This window comes from Myxine glutinosa, chromosome 1 (assembly GCF_964187855.1).
Source record: "Myxine glutinosa chromosome 1, kmMyxGlut1.1, whole genome shotgun sequence".
Classification (NCBI taxonomy): Eukaryota; Metazoa; Chordata; class Myxini; order Myxiniformes; family Myxinidae; genus Myxine; species Myxine glutinosa.
Genome location: NC_136261.1, coordinates 102,621,637 through 102,648,557, shown reverse-complemented (window position 1 = coordinate 102,648,557; position 26,921 = coordinate 102,621,637). Strand labels below are relative to the sequence as shown.

Genomic DNA, 26,921 nt, shown 5'->3' with positions numbered 1-26,921 from the left:
GGGGAGGGGAGGGATAAGAAACACCTGTCAGTCATTTGTTCCAATACTTATGCTTACCTAAAATGGGGGGAAAGGGGACTGAACATAAAGAGTCCGATTGTTCAACAATGGTAAAACACATATGCATAGAACTACCAAGAAATAAAAGCTGAGACTCTTTGCTGTTGCCCCATATTCATCTTTTGATCTCAAATCAAAATTTTGAGTATATAGCAATAATAACAAATTTGACTTCACTGTTGTCTGTCTTCTCTGTCCAGTCTGCAGGATTGTTTGTTCCCAACCTGTGGGCTGGTTGTTCCCAACCACTCAGTTGTGTCATATACATATATATACATTATACATATCTATATATATATATATATACATACATCTATACACTACATGGTCAAAAGTATGCAGACACACCTTCTAATCAGTGGAATCAGCTATTTCAGCCGCACCCATTGCTGACAGGTATAAATAATCAAGCACACAGCGATGCAATCTCCAAAGACAAACATTGGCAGTAGAATGGGTCATACCGAAGAGCTCAGTGACTTTCAACGTGGCACCGCCATTGGATGCCACCTTTCCAACAAGTCAGTTCGTCAAATTTCTGCCCTGCTAGAGCTATCCCGGTCAACTGTAAGTGCTGTTATTGTGAAGTGGAAATGTCTAGGAGCAACAACAGCTCAGCCGCGAAGTGGTAGGCCACACAAGCTCACAGAATGGGACCGCCTAGTGCTGAAGCGCTTAAACATCATCTGTCCTCAGTTGCAACACTCACTACTGAGTTCCAAACTGCCTCTGGAAGCAACGTCAGTACAACAACTGTTCATCGGGACTGGGATGTTCATCGGGACTGTTCTCGCCGCCATTGGACTCTGGAGCAGTGGAAACACGTTCTCTGGAGTGACGAATCACGCTTCACTATCTGGCAGTCCGACGGACGATTCTGGGTTTGGTGGAGTGGATTCCAGGAGAACACCACCTACACAAATGCATAGTGCCAACTGTAAAGTTTGGTGGGGGAGGAATAATGGTCTGGGCTGTTTTTCATGGTTTGGGCTAGACCCCTTAGTTCCAGTGAAGGGAAATCTTAACGCCACAGCATACAATGACATTCTAGAGTCTAGACGGTTGTGTGCTTCCAACTTTGTGGCAACAGTTTGGGGAAGGCCTTTTCCTGTTTCAGCCTGAGAATGCACCCATGCACAAAGCGAGGTCCATACAGAAATGGTTTGTTGAGATCGGTGTGGAAGAACTTGACTGGCCTGCACAGAGCCCTGATTTCAACCCCATCGAACACCTTTGGGATGAATTGGAATGCTGACTGCGAGACAGGCCTAATTGCCCAATATCAGTGTCTGACCTCACTAATGCTCTTGAGGCTGAATGGAAGCAAATCCCGCAGCAATGTTCCAACATGTAGTGGAAAGCCTTCCCAGAAGAGTGGAGGCTGTTACAGCAGCAAAGGGGGGATGACCAACTCCATATTAATGCTCATGATTTTGGAATGAGATGTTCGACGAGCACATGCAGGTGTGATGTTCGGGTGTCCACATACTTTTGGCCATGCAGTGTATATGTTGGAACCCATCTGTGGATCGGTCCCATCGGCCGATGGGTCTGACCCATCTGTGGATGCACGAGAAATGACAATGCAGACCCATCGGCCGATGGGTCTGCGCCATCTGCGGATGTGTTGTTCACCTTGAAGGAATGTGTTGACAGAATGGTGCTCTTCAATCAGGTACACAGTCATTGGACTGTGTCTGTGACTGTGTACACACAATGACTGTGTACCTGATTGAAGAGCACCATTCTGTCAACACATTCCTTCAAGGTGAACAACACATCCGCAGATGGCGCAGACCCATCGGCCGATGGAACCCATCTGTGGATCGGTCCCAACATATATACAGGGTGTCCTGTAAGTCTGGAACCATAGGGCAAAATAATTGATTAACGATTTTTTTGATTTTTTTTGCAGGTGTCCATGATGTTGTTGAGTAAGGAACATCATGGAAACCTGCAAGAAACGAAAAAAATCAAGAAAAAATCAGTCTTAAACGAAAAAAAAATCATTTTTACGTGCATTTTTACATGCTACGCACTTCAGCACTCGACGGTCCCGTTCTGTGAGCTTGTGTGGCCCACCACTTCGCGGCTGAGCTGTTGTTGCTACTAGACGTTTCCACTTCACAATATCAGCACTTACAGTTGACATGGGGCAGCTCTAGCAGGGAAGAAATTTGATGAACTGACTTGTTGGAAAGGTGGCATCCCATGACGGTGCCACGTTGAAAGTCACTGAGCTCTTCAATACGGCCCATTCTACTGCCAGTGTTTGTCTATGGAGATTGCATGGCTGTGTGCTTGATTATATATACCTGTCAGCAATGGGTGTGGCTGAAACAGCCGAATCCCCTAACGAGAAGGGGTGTCTGCATACTTTTGACCATGGAGTGTATACACACACACACACACACACACACACACACACACACACACACACACACACACACACACACACACACACACACACACACACACACACACACCAGGTTGCTCATGAAGTCCTTGTGCAATATTGAATTTTATAACTTTTGATGTGCAAATGACAGAAGGAAGCTGTAAATGGCATGTAAAAGCAAAACTCATCAAGTTTTGTTATTGTTAATGTTATTGCTGTTGTTAAATGCACAATTGTCTTGGGTTAATTGGTGTGTTGACATTTTCTGATGAGGCAACCTTTACATCAATGGTAAAGTCAACCACCATAATTACTGCATTTGGTACCTGAACTATGATGATCAAATATTTCTCATATCACCTGTACAAGCAAGACTAGGCTCCTTGCCCCGATGCTTTGAATGTGCGACAGTTCTTGAATGATGTCTTTGCAGACAAGTGGCTCGTTAGACGTAGACCAATTGCTGGGCCACCTCATTTGCCTGACAGTCCCATAAAATGTAGTCCAATGGGGACAGATGTAAAAGTATTGTTTACTCATCAAAATTCAAAACCACATTGTTTGTATTAACTTAGGGCTATGATCACGAATACAATTTATTAAATTACTCAACAGCAACTGGAGAATGTTCTCAACAAGTTGGAAAATCAGATTGAACGATGTATTGTGAAAGATGGCGGTTACACTGAAGCCTAAAATTTGAACTGTATTGAGTAAAACCTTTATGAATTATGGCTTAATACACCATCAATACACTTAATACATCATACAATAATGGCTTAATTAAATAAATAAAAATTTGTAGTTTCTATCATGTGTACTTCAAATGTTATGACAGTTCAAAGTTGCACAAAGACTTTAATGTAACATAATATTGATTTGAAATGTGGTATGACAACTCCTCACCATACCCATGAGGTAAGCGACACTTCGACAGATGAACCAGCCGAATATGAAGTCCTTGAGGAGGCTTGGGATGAGGTTGAAGGGCATACAGAAGAGGGCAAGGAGGAGGTCGCTGACTGCCAGTGAAAGAAGAAACGTGTTTGTGACTGTGCGAAGACGGCGGTTACAGCCCAGAACTATCAAGATGATGGCATTGCCAACAACACTGGTGATGAAGATCAGGAGGTAAAGGACAATACGGAGCATGCTGTCAATATCTTGGGTGGGAGCAAGGCCTCTGCAATGTGAGGAGTTTTTCTGCGAGTTGGGGTCAGTGGAGCCATTTGTATATTTGGTCGTTGTCGAGGTTGTGATGTCACTGCCCATTGTGCATGGCCAGGTGAATGATGGTTCAGCGCTCGTTGTTTTATTCAGCATTGTTGCGTTGGCTTGTGAAGCATTGCTGGGGATGTGGGGTTACAAAAGAGAAAAAGCAACAAGATAAAACTCGATGAAAAATGTACAGTCAACATGAGGAAAGATAAATCGCAGAATACGTAGGTGATATTAATTATGAAAATGAAGAATTCTTCAATGGAAGAAGTTTGGAACAACCAGGACTCTTCCTAGAGCTGGCCGCCCGGCCAAACTGAGCAATCGGGGGAGAAGGGCCTTGGTAAGAGAGGTGACCAAGAACCCGATGGTTACTCTGGCTGAGCTCCAGAGATCCTGTGTGGAGATGGGAGAAACTTCCAGAAGGACAACCATCACCGCAACACTCCACCAATTTGATTTTGATTTTTCCAATTTTCCAAATTTGATTTTCCAACACTCCACCAATTTGATTTTGATTTTTCCAATTTTCCAAATTTGATTTTCCAACACTCCACCAATTTGATTTTGATTTTTCCAATTTTCCAAATTTGATTTTCCAACACTCCACCAATTTGATTTTGATTTTTCCAATTTTCCAAATTTGATTTTCCAACACTCCACCAATTTGATTTTGATTTTTCCAATTTTCCAAATTTGATTTTCCAACACTCCACCAATTTGATTTTGATTTTTCCAATTTTCCAAATTTGATTTTCCAACACTCCAATTTGATTTTCCATTTCCAAAGCCAGAATTTTAAGTGATTTACATTGTTGTAACATGCAGTATTTGATTCAATCAAGTGTGTTAGCAAACTAGATACAAATTTTAATATTAACTCGAAAGCATCTGAAAATGCAGAGTCTATCCGTGTCTTGTTTGTATTCGGACTTCTTCCTCTTCCGTATGTTAAACATAATGAAATCAGCCAAATAAATTGACGATTTTAGGCGACTTTGACCTTTTGACCTGAAAGCAATAAGCTTCAATGACCCAATATACAAATCCTGCTCAAATTTCAAGTCAATCAGATGGAAATTGATGATTTTGTGACCTTGACTTCTTGACCTCAAAGCAATTGGATTCTAGCCTTTCATTGGTGAACCAATTAAGTGACCCAATATGCAAATTCTTCAACTTTCATGTCAATTCGATGAAAATTGATGATTTCATGTGATATTGACCTTTGACCTAATTAATAATTTGTCTTCTCCATATTCTCATAATAAAGTTTTGTTTAAAATTTTATGACAAAAGCTCAAATGATAAAACGTTGTGGCTCGGACAAGTGTGCGCCAGCGTACTCACGCACACAGACACACACACAGACACAGACACAGACACAGACACACACACACACACACACACACACACACACACACACACACACACACACACACACACACACACACACACACACACACACACAAAACGATGTTTCCCGCTGTATGGGGAATGACAACAACATTATTAACCCCCAGGAGTCATTTCCACAACAATATCTTGGAATGTCGTTTCAGTTGTGTGATGTGCACCTTCCTCAATTAAAATACCTGCAGTCATACGATGCACAATATTATACAGGGTTCACTTACCATGCTTTATTACCCATTCTTGCTCCTCTCCCTTCTTGCCCATCAATGCAAATTTAACATAGAATAATATAACTCTGATTCATATCACACTTTCAATTAAAGTCTCTCTTATCTTCACGACACTCAGTCCACCAGCCTCTTAATGTGAAACCACAAATTGTGCAGTCATCGGGAAGGGTCAAGCCGCCCGGACTGCAATGCGTAGGCCTCACCCTGAGGGCACCGTCTTAGGGATCACGGTATCTCTCTCGTCAGGCAGGTAAGTACGTCAGGCAGTACGGAAGCCTTCCTTCCAAGATAAATACACAAGTGTCAAGTTAAGTCAGGGCCCTACAAATCTTTTATAGGGCATCTCAACTGTCGGAGGCTCTCGATAAGATGTGTACTAGAACCTTATATATTACCTAACTGTAAGGGAAATGTACATTGAAGGTATTATATTTGGTATTTTTATCCAAAATACTACAATTTGGAACACAAGAAATAGTCAAATCTGTTTATAAAGACCACTCTTGGGACCAATATAAAGTGGTGTACATACACAGGTGCTCTTTCTGTACAGGTTCAGGTCTGTTGGGAAATAGACACCAGAGTTTCAAAGATTCATTCATTATTCTACACAATATAACAAAAGCAAGGGAGGTTGCCTCTCCCATGTATTTACAATAACAAATAAATAGAACACTTTCTCCATAGAAGTTTAATTTCATTTTACCACTTCCAGTACAAGACATTAATGTTCTCAGAAATTGTTTTTTCACATTTCCCTTTCCTCTCGCACGGTCCATTTCATTTAATACAATGCTGAAACATCAGCCTTTCATTTCAGCTTTATTGGACTTGGGTTTTGCAGAAGCAGTTCCCCAGCAAATCTCCGAGCATTATATTCCTTCCTGGACATTCATACAAGTGAATAAAAAAATTATGCTAAATTAAAAAGCCAATGTAGGGATGACAAACTACGGTCTAAAAAAGGTCCGAAACAAGATAGTGATGATGTTGGTTTAGAGAGTAGCTAAGAGTATTGTCATCACATAACAATCCCTACATCACTGCCTCATTTACACTTGATCACTTATTGCTTCAAGCTTCCACAACACTTCACTGGTTACACCAGTACTTGATTACTCTTGTAGTGTAGCCACATACTGAGACTACAAATTAGCAGCCGAGTACAATGTTATATTGTTATAATATCAGTACATGATCATCAACTTCTTTCAAACTGCATGAACATATCTAATAACAGTATTCTTGTATCCCAGTATCCACCTCCCCTCACATCCGGAATCTTGGCATCATCTTTGACCAAACCCTCTCCTTCGACAAATACACTAAACAGATCACAAAGACAGCCTTCTTTCACCTGAAAAACATCGCCCGTCTCCGTCCATCCCTCTCCTCCACAGCTGCAGAAACCCTCATCCACGCCTTCATCACCTCCCGTCTGGACTACTGCAATAGCCTCCTCTATGGTTCACCCTCAACAATCACCAATAAACTCCAATACATTCAGAACTCCGCTGCCCGTCTACTCACCCATTCCCGGACCCATGACCACATCACCCCCGTCCTTTACAAGCTTCACTGGCTCCCCATCTCCCAGAGAATCCAGTACGAAATCCTCCTCTTGACCTACAAAGCTCTCCATAACCTGGCCCCATCCTACCTGGCTGACCTCCTCTCCAGACACACCGCATCCTCCGCTCTGCTGGTACCAACCTTCTGACCCCCCCCCCCCCCCCATCCGGACCAAATTTAGATCCTGGGGGGACAGGGCCTTCTCCATCGCTGCTCCCACCCTCTGGAATTCGCTACCTCACACCATCAGAGACTCCTCCTCACTCACCACATTCAAAACATCACTCAAGACCCACCTGTTCAACACTGCATTCAACATTTAACCCACAGCATCTAACCCCTGACTATCTCCTCTCCTTCTCCCTCCTTTGTGCTTCGAATATTTCCCTATTGATTCTTCTTTTTTTGCAATTGTTTTTATGTTTTGCTATGCATTATGTTTTGCACTCTGTCAAAGCGTCTTTGGGCTTCCTGAAAAGCGCTATCTATCTATAATTCCAGTAATCTCTGTGTGTCTGTGTGTCTGTGTGTTTGTTTGTCTGTGACCGCTGTTTCTCGACAACCACGGGTCCGATATACTTGAAACTTGCCAGGTATATTGCTGGGGACCCGAGGATGTGCCTTTTCAAGGTTTCATATTAATCGGAGAAGTAGTTACCGAGCTATGGCGATTTAGCCGTTCGCCATTCGCTTTGGCTTTGCGAATGGACCAAACCATTTCATGTAAATAGAGGGGGGGGTTCTGTGGTCGTTGCGAATGGACCAAACCATTTCATGTAAATAGAGGGGGGGGGTTCTATGGTCGTTACTGCCACGTGGTTTCAAAGTTTTTTTTTGTTGTTGTTGTTTGCACGCATGTTTTTTTGCACGCACGTACGGGCACCCACGTACGGGCACGTCCTAGTATAAAATAAATGCATTATTATTATTATTATTATTATTATTATTCTATAACTATCTCCATTTGTGATTGGTTACTCTAAGTTGATAAAAAAGAAAAGTAGGAAAGACAACTGAAGCTGCAAGAAGTCCCTCAAATTATATTGGAGCTTCTTATACTTATGCAGAAATGAAATATAGGAGCTTCTAATACTTTTAGCTCGGCCTAGCCCGAGACAATAGTCTAGAGGCAGTGATGTAGGGATTGTTATGTGATGGCAATACTACGTACTCTTAGCTACTCTCTAAACCAACATCATCCCCATTTTGTTTCGGACCTTTTTTAGACTGTAGTTTGTCATCCCTACATTGCCTTTTTAATTTAGCATAAAAATTTTTATTACTTGCAAAATCGCAGAGATTGGTCGGTTGCGTTTGTGGTTCTGTCTGTCTGTCTGTTTCTCTGTTTGTCACCGGCCGACAGGTCACAATTCTAAACCGATCGTCACGAAACTTCACGAAGTGGTATAGGTCGTCCCATTTGAGAAGCCTATTGTTTTTGGGGTCAAAAGGTCAACATAGGCCAAAGGTCACCAACTTTGCCAAATTTCTAAAATCCTCAATTTTCATCCGATTGACTTGAAATTTGAAGAGGACTTGCATATCTGGTCACTGAATTCAACCACCAAGTATATTTGAGGTCAACATAGGCCAAAAGGTCAACATAAGCCAAAAGGTCAACATAGGCCAAAAGGTCAACATACGCCAAATTTCTAAAATCCTCAATTTTCATCCAATTGACTTGAATTTTGAAGATGACTTGCATATCTGGTCACTGAATTCAACCACAAATTATATTTTAGGTGAACATAGGCCAAAAGGTCAACATAGGTCGAATTTCTAAAATCACAAATTATCATTTGATTGACTTGAATTTTGAAGATGACGCATATCTGATCACTGAATTCAATCACAAATTATATTTTAGGTGAACATAGGCCAAAAGGTCAACATAGGCCAAGTTTTTAAAATCCTCAATTTAATCTGATTGACTTGAAAATTGAACAGCATTTGCACATTGAGTCACTAAATAGGGAAACTAACTATTTTTGAGGTCAAGAGGTCAAAGGTCAACTCAAGGTCAACCTTACAAAATCATCATTTTTCATCTGAAAAATCGTCACTTTTCTTCCTGTTGACCTGAGCTTTGATCAAGATTGTCAATTTTAATCTTTATGAAATGGACAATTTGCTGTATCAATGGAATTTTTTTTCTTGGGGGTGGGGGGGCGGATTTTGCAAGTATCGTGCTCCGCATGACGTCTTCTTGTTTGTTTGTCTGTTTGTCCCCGGCTTACAGGTCACAATTCTAAACCGATCGTCACGAAACTTTACCAAGTTGTATGGGTCGTCCCAATTGAGAAGCCTATCGATTTTGAGGTCAAAGGTCAAAGGTCAGCTGGAGGTCAAATTTCTAAAATTGCCATTTAAAATCTGATTGACTTGAAAATTGAACAGCATTTGTAGAGTGCCTCGCTGAATTGGGAAACCAACTATTTTTGAGGTCAAGAGGTCAAAGATCAACTCAAGGTCCAATTTTTTAAATCATCAATTTTCATCTGAAAAGCCGTCAATTTTCAACCGATTGACTTGAAAATTGAACAGCATTTCTAAAGTGCCTCACTGAATTGGGAAACCAACTATTTTTGAGGTCAAAAAGTCAAAGGTCAATTCAAGGTCAAACTTCTAAAATCATTTTTCATCTGAAAAATCGTCACTTTTCATCCTGTTGACCCGAGCTTTGATCAAGATCGTCAATTTTAATCTTGATGAAATGGACAAATTATTTTTTTTATTTTTTTTGGATACTGAATCGAGGCTCGTGAAAGAGCTAACATTTATTTCACAAACAAAATATATAAAAAGAGGGAGCAGAAGACAAGATGGGGAGAGAAGGGGAGGAAGTGCACACAAACACATCATTTGAGGGCAGGGACATCGGGAGATGTGTGGGAGGGAGAGGGCCTGGGGGGAGGCAGCATAGGTATAAAACGCAAGGACACCAAGGACTTCCAGGAAAGAAGACAAAAGTCACCTCAAAAGAGTGGATTTGGGGTGAAATTAGCGGGGGTAGAAAAGATCAAGGTTTTGGATTGGGGAAGATAAGAGATGGTGGCGAACAGCCGTTTTAAAGACCTGGAGGGAGGAGTGGGATTGAAGAGAGTGAGGGAGTTTGTTCCAGAGGTGGGAGAAAAGAGGAACGAAGGAGTGAAGGTGAGCAGAGAGTCTTGATTTTGGCAGTTTAACCATAAGAGGGTTGCAGGCAGATCTTGTGCGACCTGTAGGAATATTTGGGGGACAGAGCCCAGAGAGAGCTGGGGGAGCAAGTCCGGAGAGGAGTCGGTAGAAGACGGAAAGACCACCAACCTGCCTGCGGTGAGTAAGTGAAAGGCCCTCGGAGATAGCGTCATCGCGGGAGATTCCAATGATTATGAACGCTTTGGTTTCAACAGCGTGAAGACGAGCTAGGTGTGAGGCAGGAGCACCAGCCCAGAGGGGAGAGCAGTATTCCATTGAGCTGCGGATGAAAGCCTTGTATGTGGTGAGGAGCTCAGGTGTGCCAAGGAAGGACTTCGCACGACGGAGGATGCCCAGTCGGCGACTGGCTTTGGAGGCCAGCTTGGAAATGTGGTTTTCCCAGGAAAGATCATGGCAGATAGTGAGACCCAAAAGCTTGAGTGACAGAACTTCTTGGAGAGGATTATTCAGAAAGTAGATGGGAGGGTTGTCCAGTCGGTCTTTTCGGAGAGACATTGTAAGAGTGTGAGATTTGTCAGGATTGAAAGACATGTTCCACTTGTTTGCCCAGTCTGTGATTTTGTCCAGGTCTGCAGAGAGTGAGGATGCTACAGACTGCCGATCTGAGGGATGAGGAATGGAGCGGCAGAGAGTGGAGTCATCAGCAAAGAGATAGAGAGGATTTTCAAGAGAGTCAGAGAGATCATTGATGAAGACCAGAAAAAGCACAGGGCCCAGAACACTGCCTTGGGGAACTCCAGCCTGAACAGGAAGAGGAGATGAGAGAAACCCATTCAGGGCCACACGTTGACTACGACGGGAGAGGAAATCCGCCAGCCATGCGTGGAGATTTCCATGGATTCCAAAGGAGGAGAGTTTGGTGAGCAGAGCGGGGTGCCAGACCGTATCGAAGGCACGTGATATGTCGAGGGAGACAGCTCTAATTTCCTGTCTGGCATTGAGGACCTCCATCCATTGTTGAGACAGCAGAAGCAGCATGTCCAGAGTAGAGTGACCTGGTCTGAAACCAAATTGATGATCAGAGATCAAGCCATTGGAGAAGAGGAAAGATTTCATATCTGAAGCAATGATGGAATTCCATGACTTTGCTGATAATTGGGAGAAGGCTGATTGGTCTGTAGTTGCTAGGATCTGTTTTTGCACCTTTTTTGTGCAAAGCGGTGATGTTGGCTGAATTCCAAGCAGATGGCAGTTGACCTTGAGCAAAAGAGAGGGTGAAGAGAACAGAGAGAGGGAGTGAAAGAGCGGAAGAACAGGATTTTAGGACCCGTGGGCTGATGCCGTCAGGTCCAGTTGCAGAATCAGAGTCGAGGGTTGACAGAAACTTTTCCACCTTGTCAGGAGGAAAGGACACAGAGTCCAGGAGCAGCTGGGTACGACTGGGTACGGTGGGTACAGAGAGGGATGGGTTTGGGACTCAAGATTTGGAGGCAAACATAGAGTTGAGGCATTCAGCTTTTTCACGTGCGGAGTCAGCTGTGTAGCCGTTTGAGGTAAGGGAGGGGATGGAGGGGGAACAAACACCAGAAACAGATTTGACCAGACGCCACCAGGATTTGGAAGAGGGAGACAGATAAGAGAGTTCGGTCTTGAGAATGGAGAGATATTGTTTCCTGGCTCTCCTGAGGGTGGACACACACTTGTTTCAGGCTTTGTGAAAGGAAATGAGATTTCCTTCCGTTGGATTTGCTTTCCAGGAGACGCAGGCAAGTTGTTTCTGGACAACAGCCTCACGACAAGATTCCGTGTACCATGGACGGGAGGAAGGGTATGACAACTGAAGATGAGATGGGATAAATCTGTGCATGAGAGAGAGCAATTTACTTTGGAAGAATTCCCAGGATGAGTTGATGTCAGAGGTGGTAGAGATGGGAGACCAGTCCAGATGATTGATGGCTGCTTGAAGACCGTGCCAGTTGGCCTGAGTGAAATGCTAGACTCGTCGACGCTGAGCAGGCTCCCTGAGAATGGTCAGAGAGATGTCCACTTTAACAAGCACATGATCAGATGAGCCGATTGGAGCAGAAGAAGAGCAGCAGACATTTTCAGGGAAGTTAGTCATCACCAAGTCCAGAAGAGAAGATGCTCTGTTGACTGAGATCCGGGTCAGGAAATTGACAGATTGTGTCAGTCCCAGTGAATCGCAGAAGTCCTTTGCTGAGGAGCCATGGCTGGTGAGAGAGGTACCCACACCCAGCCAACTGGCATGGTGACAATTGAAATCACCACATATGAGGAAGAGAGAGTTGGGATGAGTCGACAGAAGTTGGTCCATATTATCAGACAGCGAGATGTAGATGGAGTCATCACTGTTTGGTGGACGGTACAACACACATATGAACAAGAGGTGGGAGCGAAGGGGAAGCCGTAGCCAGAGGTATTCCTGGGGATGAGGTGGAGAGAGTGCAGTGCAGGGCGAGTGAGGAAGAGAGTTTTTGATAAAGATAGCAACCCCACCTCCAGGACGAGGCTCAGGTCTATCATACCGGAGGAGGGAGTAACCCAGGAGAGATACTAAGGAATCAGAGACATCATGAAGGAGGAAAGCTTCTGTTAAGCAGATCACGTCTGGTTTGACAGAAGCAACCTGTATGGAGAGATCAGTTGAGTTTGAATGAAGGCCCCGGATGTTTGAGGTCCATACCGTTAATGAAGAGGAAGGGGGAGCATCAGATACAGAACAGGGGGGAGGAGGGGTAGGGTAAGATGTGGAAGAGGTGGAAGAGGTAGGGAGAGCTGTTGAAGGTGTGTCAGAGATTTCAGAATAGCTCGGAGAAAGGGAAGGATGGGGCGGACAAAAGGTTTGATGGTGATTGGGTGAGGCGCAGTGAGGTGTTATTTGAGGAGGGGGAAGAGCGAGGCAGAAAGTTTGGGGAGATGGAGGTGAGAGTTGGAAGGGGGAAGAAGCGGGGAGGACGCTTTGAGGAGGGGGAGTGAGAGGGGGGAAATTGAGAAGAAATGAGGGTGGGGAGATTTGAAGGGGAGGAGCGAGTGGGGAGTTTAGGAGGGAAGGGACAAGGGGAGGGATTTGAAAGGGATGGGATATGGGGGAGATTTGGAGGGGAGGGGTGAGGGGGGAGTCTAGGAGGGGAGGGGCTAGGGGGAGTCCTGGAGGGGAGGGGTGTGGGGGGAGTTTAGGAGAGAAGGGGCAAGGGGGGAGATTTGAAAGGGATGGGTGATGGGGAGGATTAGGAGGGGAGTGGCAAGGGGGAAGATTTGGAGGGGAGGGGTGATGGGGAAGATTTGGATGGGAGGGGTTATGGGGAAGATTTGGAGGGGAGGGGTGAGATTGGATTTTAGAAAGTGTACGATTAATGGGAAACGAACATTTATTGCAAAATGAGTTTCTTGTGATCTTCGAGTCAAAAATACGTTTGAGGATGCTGGAGGGAGGATGGAGTGCAGGAGAGTTTAGGGAATGTAGAAAAGAGGCACTGAAAGAGATGGAATTTTTTTTGTGGATGAATAGATTTGGTGAGCAAGTCGAAAGCAGCCTTTTAAAGAAGAAGAAGAAGAAAAAGGTGTTATAATATACGACGGAATACAGAACTTGAAGGGAAAGTGTAAACATTTGAAGGTTAATAACAGTGAAAACTATCTGGGGAAATGGGGGAGAAACACGTGGTCGAAGAACGAACGAATGAATATGAACGAATAAACGAATGAGAACAAAGAATAAGAACAGAGAAGGAAATGTTTTTTTTGTTTTTTTGTTTTTTTTTTAGTTGATTTTAAACAAGGAAGTAGGCTATGGGGTGAAAAGACTGGGAAAAGCAGAGAACGAAAGTTATTGGAGCACAAACGACGGACCGCTGAGAGGAAAGCAAAGCCTCAAGGTTGGACACTGTTCAAGGCCTCAAAAGACAGACACGAATTAACACGATTTTCTATACAGGTATGAAAGATTTGCACCGAAAATCTTCCTCGGGACACACGATACGTACAACACCATAAAATAAATACAGTTATAACGAAAATACAAATGGGAACAATTACTTAACTTAGATTTCGATGGAGAGCATAGACAGCTGCGAATAAACGAAACCTCGCCGGCAAGACCGGAAGCGGAAGAATTTGTTGTATCAATTGAAAACGTTTGGTGGGGAGGAGGCAGATTTTGAAAGGATCGTGCTCCGCATGACGTCTTCTTGTTCACTTGTTTCTGTAATTTTTTTTTAATGTGGAATAACACAATGGTATATAGTACTCAGAGGATACCCAATCTTGGAACAAAAGTTGTTGTTGTTGGACTTGGGTTTTGCAGAAACAGTTCTCCGGAAAATCTCTGAGCATTATATTCCTTACTGGACATTCATATATCGTTCACTCTTTCCTCGAGCATTAGAAAAGTGTTACGTTGTCATGGATATAATTACATGCGAGACACCACATAGTGCTGACCCACGTATAGACGTCATCCGGTGCAGGAGTGCGACAACAAAAGAGATTGAAAAAACTGGTGATTTTGTTAACACTATTAGGCTTTACAACCCACCAACAAAGTGTATGATGGCACATGTGAGGATCGAGGTTGTTTATCCAATCAAGGGGGCTGTTGGTCATTATGAACATTTGGACACTGTGGTTGTACTCCAGGTTTCTCCATCAAAAGCCACCAAAATGGCAAGGTTTTATATCTATAGTAATGAGTGGCACCTGCTGGTGCACAGCTGTGGCTTACAACCCAATGATAGCGCTAAATCTAAAATGAAACAGAGCAGTGTACAGCACTATGGCGTTTATGAAATGTCATGTAAAGAAGGCATGTGCTGGGCAAATTTGATATTCGATCAGCCGCTTTACATCAAGAGTGTCCCTTTACCTAACTAAGACCAAACTGGCCAAACAGCCAGAGTTGAAGAAGCTTAACCTTCATCTGGGTGGTTTTCATCAGCTCATGTCCTTTCCTGGAGCAGACTATAAGATTAAAGACCCAGCTGACCTAAAAGACCATGAAGACCCAAAAGACCCAGAGGATCCAAAAAGACCCCAAAGACCCAGAGGACCCAAAAGACACAAAGACTCCAAAGATCATTAAAGACTACGAAGACCCTTAAGACCCCAAAGACCTGTAAGATACTTTACACCCATTAGATCAGCAGGGACCCTTGACCATTTAGAGCTTCAGACCACTTGGAGCTTTTTTGATTACAAATAAATTACAAATAAATAATATCACCAATATTACAAATTAATTTGTACAAAATGTATTATGATTGGTGTAATTCATGACAACACAGCAACGCTAGTTCTCCGATCCACACTAGTTCTCACAATAAAGCGATATAGTATAAAAGGTTATGACCTGGACAACACACCTGGACAACACACACGGACAACACACACACGGACAACACACACACGGACAACACACACACGGACAACACACACACGGACAACACACACACGGACAACACACACACACACACACACACACACACACACACACACACACACACACACACACACTTGCAAAACCGCATCAAACACAAATCACATCAAACACATCACACAAACCCCATCTCCTGCTGCTCAGGGAATGGGCTAGTAATCAGTTTCAATAGCATGCAGCGGTACAGTACAGAAGAAAGATGAAAAGAGGAAGGGAGAGGAAAATACAGCAGTGAAACTCATTGTGCAGGGTGAAAATATCTGCAAGTGTAGTGTGAAAAAGAATGGTGAGTTTAATATAATAAAAGATGATTAAATCACAGCTCGTTACCTCTACCACCAAAGGTAGATAGAGGTTATGTTTTCACCCCTGTCTGTCTGTCTGTCTATTTGTTCCTTGGCAAAAACAAAATTTTTTTGACAAGTATGTTGATCACTCTGGTGTGTGTGTGTGTGTGTGTGTGTGTGTGTGTGTGTGTGTGTGTGTGTGTGTGTGTGTGTGTGTGTGTGTGTGTGTGTGTGTGTGTGTGTGTGTGTGTCTGTCTGTCTGTCTGTCTGTCTGTCCGCTCACTTATACTTGCCTACAGGTTACAATTTGAAACCGATCTTCACGAAACTTCACCAAATGGTGGAGTTCGTGGTCCAACAAAATCCTATTTGTTGTTGAGGTGAAAAGTTCAAAAGGTCAACATAGGCCAAAAGGTCAACAACCATTTAAAATTTCTGAAATCCTCAATTTTCATCCGATTGACTTAAAGTTTGAATAGGATTTTCATATCAGTTAAGTGAATTCAACCAACAACTATTTTTGAGGTCCACATAGGCCTAAAGTCGACCACTTTCCTCAGATTTCTAAAATCCTCAATTCTCATCCGATTGACTTGAAATCTGAATAGGATTTGCATATCAGCTTACTGAAACCAACCACCAGCTATTGTTGAGGTCAACATAGGCCAAAAGGTCAACATAGGCCAAAAGGTCAACATAGGCCAAATTTCGAACATTGTCAATTTTCATCCGATTAACTTAAACTTTGAAGACTATTTGCATATCAGGTCACTGAATTCAACCACGAATTATTTGTGGGGTAAAAAGGATGCTCCACTGAGTGCCATGCTACTTTATTCTGTTTTGCCAAGTGTCACTCTCTGAGTGATTTTTCACTTGTTTGCTTGTCTGTCTGTCTGTCTGTCTTTGAACAAGATATCTCAAACAGTTGTGGACGGATTCGGAAAAAAATTGGCAGAGAGGTAATGTATGTGAGAAGGACTAAATGATTACATTTTGGTGAAGATCTGGATTCGGATCCGGCTACTAGAATTTTTAAAGTGATTCGTCACCATTGGGAGATTGGGCCAAAAACTATACATAGCAGGATATCTCAAAAAGTTGTGGACGGATTTGGACAAAACTTGGTGGAGAGGTTGGGTGTCTGACAAGGACAAACCGATTCGATTTTGGTGAAGATCTGTATATGGATTTGGATATGAGAATTATTTAATCTACAAGTGATTCGTCACCATTGAGAGATCGGGCTAAAAGCGATATATAACATGATATTTAGAAAGGTTGTGGACGAATTATGACTAAACTTGGGGGATGAGTTTGTTAGGCGACAAGAACAAGCCGATTAGATTTCGGTTCAGGTCCGAATCCAGATCCGGCCTATCAGTGGGATACAGAATGTAAACCGTTCAGTCTGGCGGAGGTATTTGCTCTCTACCGAGTGCCGTTCTAGTATTATCACATGTTCTTCTACCCCATTCCCCACCAGGATAAACATTGCAAAGGATTGATATAGAGCTGGGGGCATGGATATGCCAAAGAAAAAAATGGTGATTGGAACCTGGCTTTCCATACAGGGAGCTTGAATGAATCTTTGACCGCAAGCAGATGTCCAAAGGATAATTGACTAGCTTGCCTTGTCAAACTTAATCAAATTTATTTATTGGAGATTGATTGGTGCTAAATCTCTCTGGCAGACCCCAGCCCTCATTTGGTGTTAAAATGACCGTCCGCTTTATAGCTCGGCCTAGGAGAGTGGTGCCTGCAGATTAATGTAGAGGTCAATGAACCTACAACGTTATAAATATTATAACCATGCACACTAGAGGCCAACACTGCATGTGGAATGGCTAAAGCAATTTATATTCACGCGAGGGATCCATAAACATGAGTTATGTGCATGATGGTGAAAAGAATTCCAAAACAGAATGCAACAGTTTATTAATTGTTCACTTAATATAAGGCAGACAAGGATTCCATTATGAATTCCAATTACTGTTCTTCTGAGGTTACAAACATTCTAATGTCGATTCTGAGGCAAAGTGATGCTGCTGATACAGTGGCCCCATAAATTAGAGCATTCATTTGGATATGGTACCAGTGCACTCTTCTTCAAAACCTGTGTAATAAAATAACTAAATAATTAAAACAAAAAGAAATAATTGAAATAAAAACTCAAGGCCGACTTCTTCTGCAACTTTTTAATATCAGATCACAAATGTTTACCACTCCACCTTAGTTATGTTCCAGCTAACTCAGTAGTGAATGGATGCTCGGAAGCTCCGGCGAGTGAACAGTGCAGTCTCACAGGACATAAATCTCCTGAGCATTCAACACCACGAGCCACCCGCTCCGATTATTAAACCTGGGCCATCCGGGATCCTCTCCTCCATTGCCTGTTCAATGTTCTTCATTCTTGTAAGCAATGCACCTCTATCTCCTGTCTTTTCTTTCCAGACTTGCGTATTTCAAGGCAGTGTCTTGGGATCCATCCTGTTCTTGATTTACATCAATGGCCTCTTGGCCTCATTGAAAAAGTACAATTTGCTGAAAAGAGTGGTGTTTTCCAATGATGCAAAGACATCATTAACACCAGTCTCACACCAACGATAAACACCACTCGCACACCATTGACAGGCAGGCGGCAGTCACATATTTCTGCACAGATTTAAAGAAGATACGAACTGTTTCATTCATTGCTTCCAGGTCCCACACGTTCATTCTGTCTCTCCATGAATACCAAATGTCGAACCCTCTAAGTGTACTTCTGCAAGCAACCTGTAACAGAGGTGCAGTCTCCAGAGCTCCAATTGGATTAACAATTGGCCATTAACTTTCCTGGGCCATTTACAAACCAGGCTGGCCTCCTGAGTAGGGGGTGCCATTGAATCCTCTACTTCGAGCAACTAACACCACATGAAGCAATCATCTGCAGGGCCATCGAGTATGGATGGCCTTTGTGGATTGGTGCCAGCAAATTTCACCTTGCACTCCTGGAAGTGTTGGAACTGAAGCCCTGAGTTTAATTGGAGTTACTCAACAGGAGGTTGAGATACAAGGCCTATTCCTCTCCCATCACAGACAAGATGATGGCCCAACAGTTTACATCACCATCATCGAGCTGTCAGATGTTTGTCTGTCGCAAGCCCAACCAAGCCACGCATTAACTCAACCAGCAACCTCCTTCCAAATCCAGGCTGATTTCTCACCTCCACTCTTTTACACTCCCCCCTCCATCTCCTTCCCCTCCTGACACTACCCTCCCTGCTCTTTATTATGGAATTCCCTCCCTGAGTCTGTCCAATCATGCTCTTCTCTCCAATATTTTCAAATGGCTCATGTTATACCTGATCCTTTCTATTTAAATCCACTTTCCTATGATGTGCACACACATTTTTCCGCACTTATCCTGTTTGTCAGCTTCCCTGCTCTCGTCTACTCAGCCCACTTGATTCTCTTGACCTGTTATACTCCAACTTCTGCAGCCTGAGTTTGCTCCTCTCCTATTTCTGCATCTTCCCTTACACAACAACTCCCTCTGCTCCATTGCTGTGTTACCGTAACCCAACCACTCTAAAATCAGATCTTCCATGAGCCCCAATCTCTGCAAATAAATAGACCTTCTTGTCTCTTTGACTTTCTTTAGTTGTCTATGTCTGTTGTTCAGTGAACCCTTCATGAGTAGAAGCCCTCATGGAAGAGCAGATATAATTTGTGAATGAACCGGCCTGTTCTCCGACAACTTTCTGGCATCAGGCTGTTTGGAAAACCCTTAATTGCATCAGGATAGGAGCTCATGGAAAGCAGGTAGTGACCTGGTCAGAAGCAGAGATGAAAGAATGGTTGGGTTTAACACGGGAATTGCACAATAAAGGAAAGGAGGTTAATTTCAAAAGTTGTCACCACATACAAAGGCGAAGTGCATATGATGGAGCAGAAGCAGATGTTCCACTATTGGGGGCTTCTAGAAGATACCAAAAAGTCTGCTGCCCTCGTTGAAGTGAAGTGTCATTGGCTTTTAGAGAACCAGAAGGCAGAGCAACCCGGGAATAAAGGAGTACGCAGAGTGCGGTCTCAGTGGTTTACTCTCCCACAGTCGCCACCCTGGAATTTACATTGGCGGTGATGAAGCGGGAGGCTGGTGCAGCTTTCTGTGAGTGCAATTTCTCACCCCATCTTTATTGCAACTGCAAATACATCTGTTGTGGCATGGTCCAGGAAGAGAGAGAGGTAATCCTACAGACCAGTGTACTCACCTGGATATCTCAAGCACTGCCGTTGTGAAGCCGAGCAAAAAGTCCCAGGAAGACACGGTCGATGACAAAAACCTGTTAGAGCTTGGCACCTGCAAGCCCAAGGAAACAGTGGCAGATATGATGTTTGGTCAGCACTTCATCTGTACACAAAGTGAGGAGGCTATCTCTGTAGTCAATGAATATCAAGATATATTTGGCGATTTCCCAGGGACGACAGTTTGAATCAATCATCACGCAAACCTCACTACAAGTGAGCCTGTTCTGTTGAAACCGTACCCGATACTGTACAGTGTCGGAGATTCCATGAGCCATGAAATAGAGGATATGTCATAGATGGGGATAATTCGACAATCTGATTCAACATACACATCACCAGTGGTGATAGTTTCCAAAGAGGACAGGACAAATCGTGTGTGTTCATGACCCGAAGCTAGCTTAACATTATACTTGATCCAGAGCTGATGTTGACAGTCAGTGAGACTCTCCAGAAGCTCAGTGGAGGTAAGCATTGTACTGAGATTGACATGAGCATGGCGTATTGGCAAATACTGGTAGATACAAAAATGTCGTACACACAAGACAGAATTTGTGACGACAGATGGCGCCATGAGATTTGAAGTGCCATTTTGGATGATGAATTCAGGAGCTACACCAGTATAACTCCTGGCTCTGCCCTATACTCCTGTAACATTATCCATGTACAGAGAATTCCAGTCTGTTTACAGGACCAACTCCATGCAAAAACAAAGACATCGCGCTCGCAACCGCAGTTTAAAAATTGGACGTGTACATATTACATTTAAGTAACTAAATAATTAAATAAATTAATATGTAGGTAGTGGAGAAGTGTATATAATTATATAATTCAAGATGGTATTGTAGGTACTCATGATGGTAAAATATATATAAATGAATAAGTAATGCAAGGTGGTGGTGGTGTTTCATGTGGTTATCATTTTCTGGGGGGCATGGATGCCACTGATGCAATGTCTCTCCATTACCAGTCATTGGTACTCATTTTACCGACCTCAGCCGGATGACAGGCTGCGTCAACCCACCTGGTGTTAATTCAATGGCTGACAAGGACTTGAACTCAGAATCCTAGGATCTCAAACCAGCCACCTTTGCTGTTAAACCAACACCAGGCTTAATGCAAGGTCTAATGTTGGTAATGAACTGAAAATAAAACTCAAAATGATAGTGCATATAAAGAAATAAATAATTCAATGTTGTGTGTTGGTCGGAGAGTTGGTGAAGCATATATAAATAAATAATTCAAGGGTGCATGTTGGGAGTGGAGATGGGAAAATGTATATAAATAAATAAATAGTTCACAGTTGTTGTTTAGCCCCGACAGTTATTTTGAACAAGCCGATTGATCGCCCAGGAGCGACCCAGAGTTTCCCCACATCTAGGATGGTGTACCGTACCCCCGCCTTCACTAAGTCTGGGCCAGGACAGAGTTAGAGAGAGGGAGGAGATGGCAAGGGAGAGACAGAGAGGGAAGAGATGGCGAGGGAGAGACAGAGACGGAGAGATGGTGAGGGAGAGACAGAGAGGGAAGAGATGGTGAGGGAGAGACAGAGAGGGAAGAGATGGTGAGGGAGAGACAGAGAGGGAAGAGATGGCGAGGGAGAGACAGAGAGGGGAGAGCCAGAGAGGGAAGAGATGGCGAGGGAGGGACAGAGAGGGAAGAGATGGTGAGGGAGAGACAGAGAGGGAAGAGATGGTGAGGGAGAGACAGAGAGGGAAGAGAGACAGAGAGGGAGAGAGACAGAGAGGGAGAGGGAGAGAGACAGAGAGAGGGAGAGAGGGAGAGAGACAGAGAGAGAGAGAGAGGGAGAGAGGGAGAGAGGGAGAGGGAGAGAGAGAGAGGGAGAGAGGGAGAGAGAGAGGGAGAGAGGGAGAGAGAGAGGGAGAGAGGGAGAGAGAGGGAGAGAGAGAGAGAAATGGGAAAGGGCCGGTCCATGGGGACCAATCGGCACTCTGACCGTGACCACGCTGTCCTGACAAATCCGGGCAGTAGGGAAGAATAGGGAAGATTTGGCCCACAACTTGCATTGTGGGGTGGTACAACCACCACGAAGAGGCTTCCCCGATAGTTGTCTGTTCAGAGTTGTGTGTTGTGATAGACATGACAAGTGTACTGTATATAGATAAATAATAGTTCCCAAAAGCATATACAATCCTGTACTATTCTCTCCTGTAAATCTTTTTTGAAACTTCAAAAAAAAATCGGAAATAAAATCACGTGTCCCATGACATTTGGATCTGTTCCCAAAACCATTTGACTTGCCTCATGCTCAGATATTATTGCATATGTGACGAATATGAGTAAACTGTGTCCATTCATTTTTGAGGAAAGGCCCCGAAACCTTCGGATGGACTGACAGCAACCAAAATATGAGCCCTCAAACGGGTTGACTGTCGGTTTGGGTCTAAAAACTTGGGTTGACATTTTATTTCTTAGACGTTGTTTGCAGCAGCCATTTTCGAAAATGTTGACTATCTATCTGAACAGATGGCTCAGGAACTACTGCACCTAGAATGTAAATTTTGGTGTCGAAACATTGGTGTTCAGGGCCATGAAGCTTAAATATAGTCATATGTATTTGATTGGACCAGTTATTTAACTATTTTCACGAAGGCAAATTAAAAATATACCTTATTGCAGTACGTTCAACAAAAAAAATTGCTACGTATAATAAACAAACATAAAAGTAAAAAGAATGACACTTTAATTTCTAAGAATAATTAGCAGAAATATTAACCGGCGTTGCCCAGCATTAATTTTCCTATTTTTTGGGGGTGCCTAAACCACTTCCCTGCACATACCAAGGATAATTTATATTTTATATCACCATAACACACACACACACACACACACACACACACACACACACACACACACACACACACACACACACAGTGATTTTTTTAAAACCCCCACCCCCCCAAAAAAATCGAACTTTTCTTTTCAAAGTACAAAAAGTTTTAATTAAAACAAAAGCCGCGTCGATGTTACACAATGCCCAGATGCAGCTGTGCCTATAACGTCGATGTTATAGGCACAGGACATTCCTATTGATTCGATTACTTGATGTTATTTTTGTGCAAAGTGAAAATATATCTCGGCAATTTCCCGTGTGTGGCGACGAATTTTTAATATATCTCGGCATTTTCCCGTCTGTTATTTCAGGCGGTGTATGACTGACCATGCCGCGATTTAAAAAAAATATATCTCGGCAATTTCCCATATGTGGCGACACGTGAACGAAGCTATCTCGTCTCTCCACATTATTGTGACGACGTATAAATTAAATATTTCATCGTGACGATTATCATCAAATGGACGAATTTTTAATATATCTCGGCATTTTCCTGTCTGTTATTTCAGGCAGTGTATGACTGACCATGCCGCGATTTAAACAAAATATATATATATCTCGGCATTTTCCCGTCTGTTATTTCAGGCGGTGTATGACTGACCATGCTGCGATTTAAAAAAAAAACAATATATCTCGGCATTTTCCTGTTATTTCAGGCAGTGTATGACTGACCATGCCGCGATTTAAACAAAATATATATATAACTCGGCATTTTCCCGTCTGTTATTTCGGGCGGTGTATAACTGACCATGCCGCGATTTAAAAAAAAAATCTCAATGGACTTGAAGTTACAGGCCTTTGAGAATTCATTTCGTTCTATAAAGGGCAACTTTCATCGGATTTTCTTCACGTTTTTTTTCAACCGAGTCTAAAACTATGTTAGCGACTGTGAAAAATGAAATGATATATCGAATTTGATTTGAAATAAAAGTGTGTGAGAGAGGAAGACACCACGGGCCTACAAAACAGGCCTCAAAGCTATGCGAGTTAATAAAATGGTGGATATTTGTTTATATGAAGCCTCTCCCAAAATGGGTGGAGCTATGGTTCCCAGAATGGGTGGAGCTTTGAGGTTTTGTCTTCTCTGCAAGAACAACAACAAGAAGAAGAAGAACAAGAAGAAGAACAACAACAACAGCAGAGGGCACTCTATGAGCAGCGTCTGCGACGCGGCTAAAAACATTTTTGCCCAAGACACTCCCCGACACTGACTGATGAACCTTTGCAAGTTTGAGGAAGATCTGTTCAGGCATCTCTGAGATAAACGGTGACACATACACACTCAGACACACAGACAAACGGCTCTCTTATAGTGTAGATGTATGATAGGAATATGTATATTTAAGCATATTTCTAATATCTATATTCAAAATAATCAGACTCAATGGCATAATGATTCGAGCATCCACTCTGAGTCTGGGAGGTCGGTGGTTCAAACCCCGGCCGAGTACGACTTTAAAAATGGTACGTGTTGCTTGCTTGCTTGAGAGCACGGACAAACAACGCTGGGAAGGCAATAGCAAGCTACCTAGTATTACACTTGCTAGGAAACTGCTATAGCAGCACCAACAGTCGGTAAAAAGAGTGTAAAATCGAAAAATGTTCAAAATGTGAGCATACAGTTCAGTATATTTCAAGAAATGTGATTTCTATATTATTTTATCGCCCCAACACATGGTGTCCACAAATTACCGTTCCAAATTCAAACTGTGATAAAATAAATAATGAAATGTAATACGACGATACAGTTTGCTGCATGCGAAAGAACATTTGTCAATGACTGACCCCGTTGCAATCACTCAATAAAATCGTATATTTTTAAAAAAGATTTTAAGGCTTAGCGGTTAGGGTGCTGGCCTGGGATCCTGGGATCCTGGGTTCGAATCCCGGTCAATCGCTGAATTAACACCAGGGGGGTTGACTCAGCCTGTCATCCTTCCGAGGTCGGCAAATTGAGTACCAGTTCACTGGTAATTCCCTGTGTGTCGCAAGAGGCGACTAACAGGGTTGGCGGCAGGAAGGGCATCCGGCCATAAAACATGGCTTCAAAAATGGGACTACGGTGCCCAAAAAAGGCCAACCCACGCTCTGCGGGGAAAAATGGCCTCTAAATGTGGTTGTTTTTAAGTTTTCTACTCCAACAGCTTGCCAAAGCCCACTTGACTTTTTTTCTTCTTTTGACTGGAGTACTTTCCTTCGCTCAGTGATGTCTGGAGTTAACACATGGAAATCATCACAATGGTTTAGGTCCTAGAAAGACTTCCACATTACAATTTTGATTACTTCTGAAACGATCAACAGATCTTGCAGTGAGCAGACATCATGTAATCCGTTTAACACAGCCTGTCACGGTGTTGATACCAAAGATTTCACTGAACTAGGGCATCGTCCACTTTACTCACGCTAATGTATTGCCTACATAGCGAAGAACCACTTTTACAAAATGAAACATTCCCAACATTTGGTAAACATCTTCAAATTATTCCTGATTTCTCAGAAGACTGTCAGCAACAGTGTGGAAAACAACTTCTTCGCTAAATATTGGCATAACAGGTTGAGATACTTGAGTGCACGCATTTTGAAAAGTTTACATGGCTGAATACACTGTGGCAGTAAATAACAGGGGGATGGAATTACTGGATGAAATCCTACTCGTTTGAAGGTTCTTCTGTTACTTTAAAGGTTCGGGACAATTCTGGTGGATCGATGGCTCATGAGTTGGTACGGTCAGTCTTTGACATCAGCTTGCAATTCCTTTTTTCAATTATGAGGCTGAGATGTTTGGTTTTACTGGGGGAGCTTCACCAGAGCAGTCTTGAAATGGAACCATCGCTGTGCCATGTGTGTGCCAGCCATGGCCAGACAATGGCGAGAGGACTTCAACGTCAAAGTATCAAGAGCTCCAATAGTGAAACCTGTGCTGTTGAAGTGATTTGGAGTAGTTGTACTATTGGTTTCACATGTCTGCACAGTATATGCAGACAACTAAATTTTGGCTTCTCATAACGTCAGCAGAGGAAGTGGACATGCCAATCTGTACTATTTCACCTGCACTCTTAAAATAGTTCATTGACTGCTCCAATCAAATAAATAAAGTTATATTTGAGATGCATGACCCTATATATTGATATATTTATAAATTTTGACATCAAAACCTATATTTTAACATCAACACTTAATTTGTAGATGCATATAATTCCTGAGATATCAAGTGTGCACAGAGATAATCGCCATTTTGGAAAATGGCGGCTGCAAACGCAACGTCCTAGAGTTGAAATGTCTGGCCAATTTTCTTTTTGCATGGAGTAATTCCTGTAACACATACAAATAATCAAATTTTTAGGGGATATAGGGTGGAGGCTGGATCATATGGGGTGTGACAAGGTTGTTGGTTGGGATGGAAAATGTTGAAAGTTATCTTGTTGCCATTTTGATCCATACCCACACTTTGGGTGATCATGTCTCCACCTTAGATGGGAGCTGCACTGCAAGATGTCTGCAGCCTGCTTCACGGTCAGACCATCATAGAATGTGTTCAGGGAAGCTGGCGTGAGCTTTGTGGGTCACCAGATAGATCATGCATTGTTAGGTTTTCACAATGCGGAGAACGCAATGATGACAACATCCAGGATGCACAACCACCACCACCACCACCACCACCACCCACAACACAAGACTGAAGGGGTAAGGGTTTAGACCAATCTGCAAGCCCCCTAATAATCTTGTGAACCAAAATTAAGAATCAGCTTGATAAACCTTTCATACCAGACACCTGAATTATCCACATCTCTGCTCCAAGCAGTAGCAAGGTACATCACCCTCCAACTTGTCAAGGTTGACTGCTCTTGTGATGTTATCGGTTGATTTATAATTTCAGTAGTGCTATGTCCAGCCACTCACTTTGGCTGGTAATTTCGTTTCCGCTGGGACTCAATCTGGAAAATGTTGGTTTCCGGACAGCGCTAAATAGGGTTGTAGGACCAGATTCGCTATGACCTAAGTACTAGCG

General features: G+C 43.0%; 1 protein-coding gene across 4 annotated transcripts in view; it reads right to left on the bottom strand.

The window, feature by feature from the left end:
- LOC137426994 (cholecystokinin receptor type A-like) overlaps window positions 1–26,921 on the bottom strand; it is a 68,707-nt gene that overhangs the window by 26,549 nt on the left and 15,237 nt on the right. For 3 of the 4 annotated variants that reach the window (XM_068116085.2, XM_078775321.1, XM_078775326.1), the window contains exons 2-3: window positions 20,025–20,113; window positions 3,370–3,806 (exon numbers count right to left, since the gene is read on the bottom strand). In XM_068116085.2, the coding sequence (XP_067972186.1) occupies window positions 3,370–3,781 (412 nt within the window). In that variant the 5' untranslated portion in view covers window positions 3,782–3,806; window positions 20,025–20,113. The remainder of the gene's footprint in view (window positions 1–3,369; window positions 3,807–20,024; window positions 20,114–26,921) is intronic. The other variant, XM_078775313.1, reaches the window with a different exon arrangement.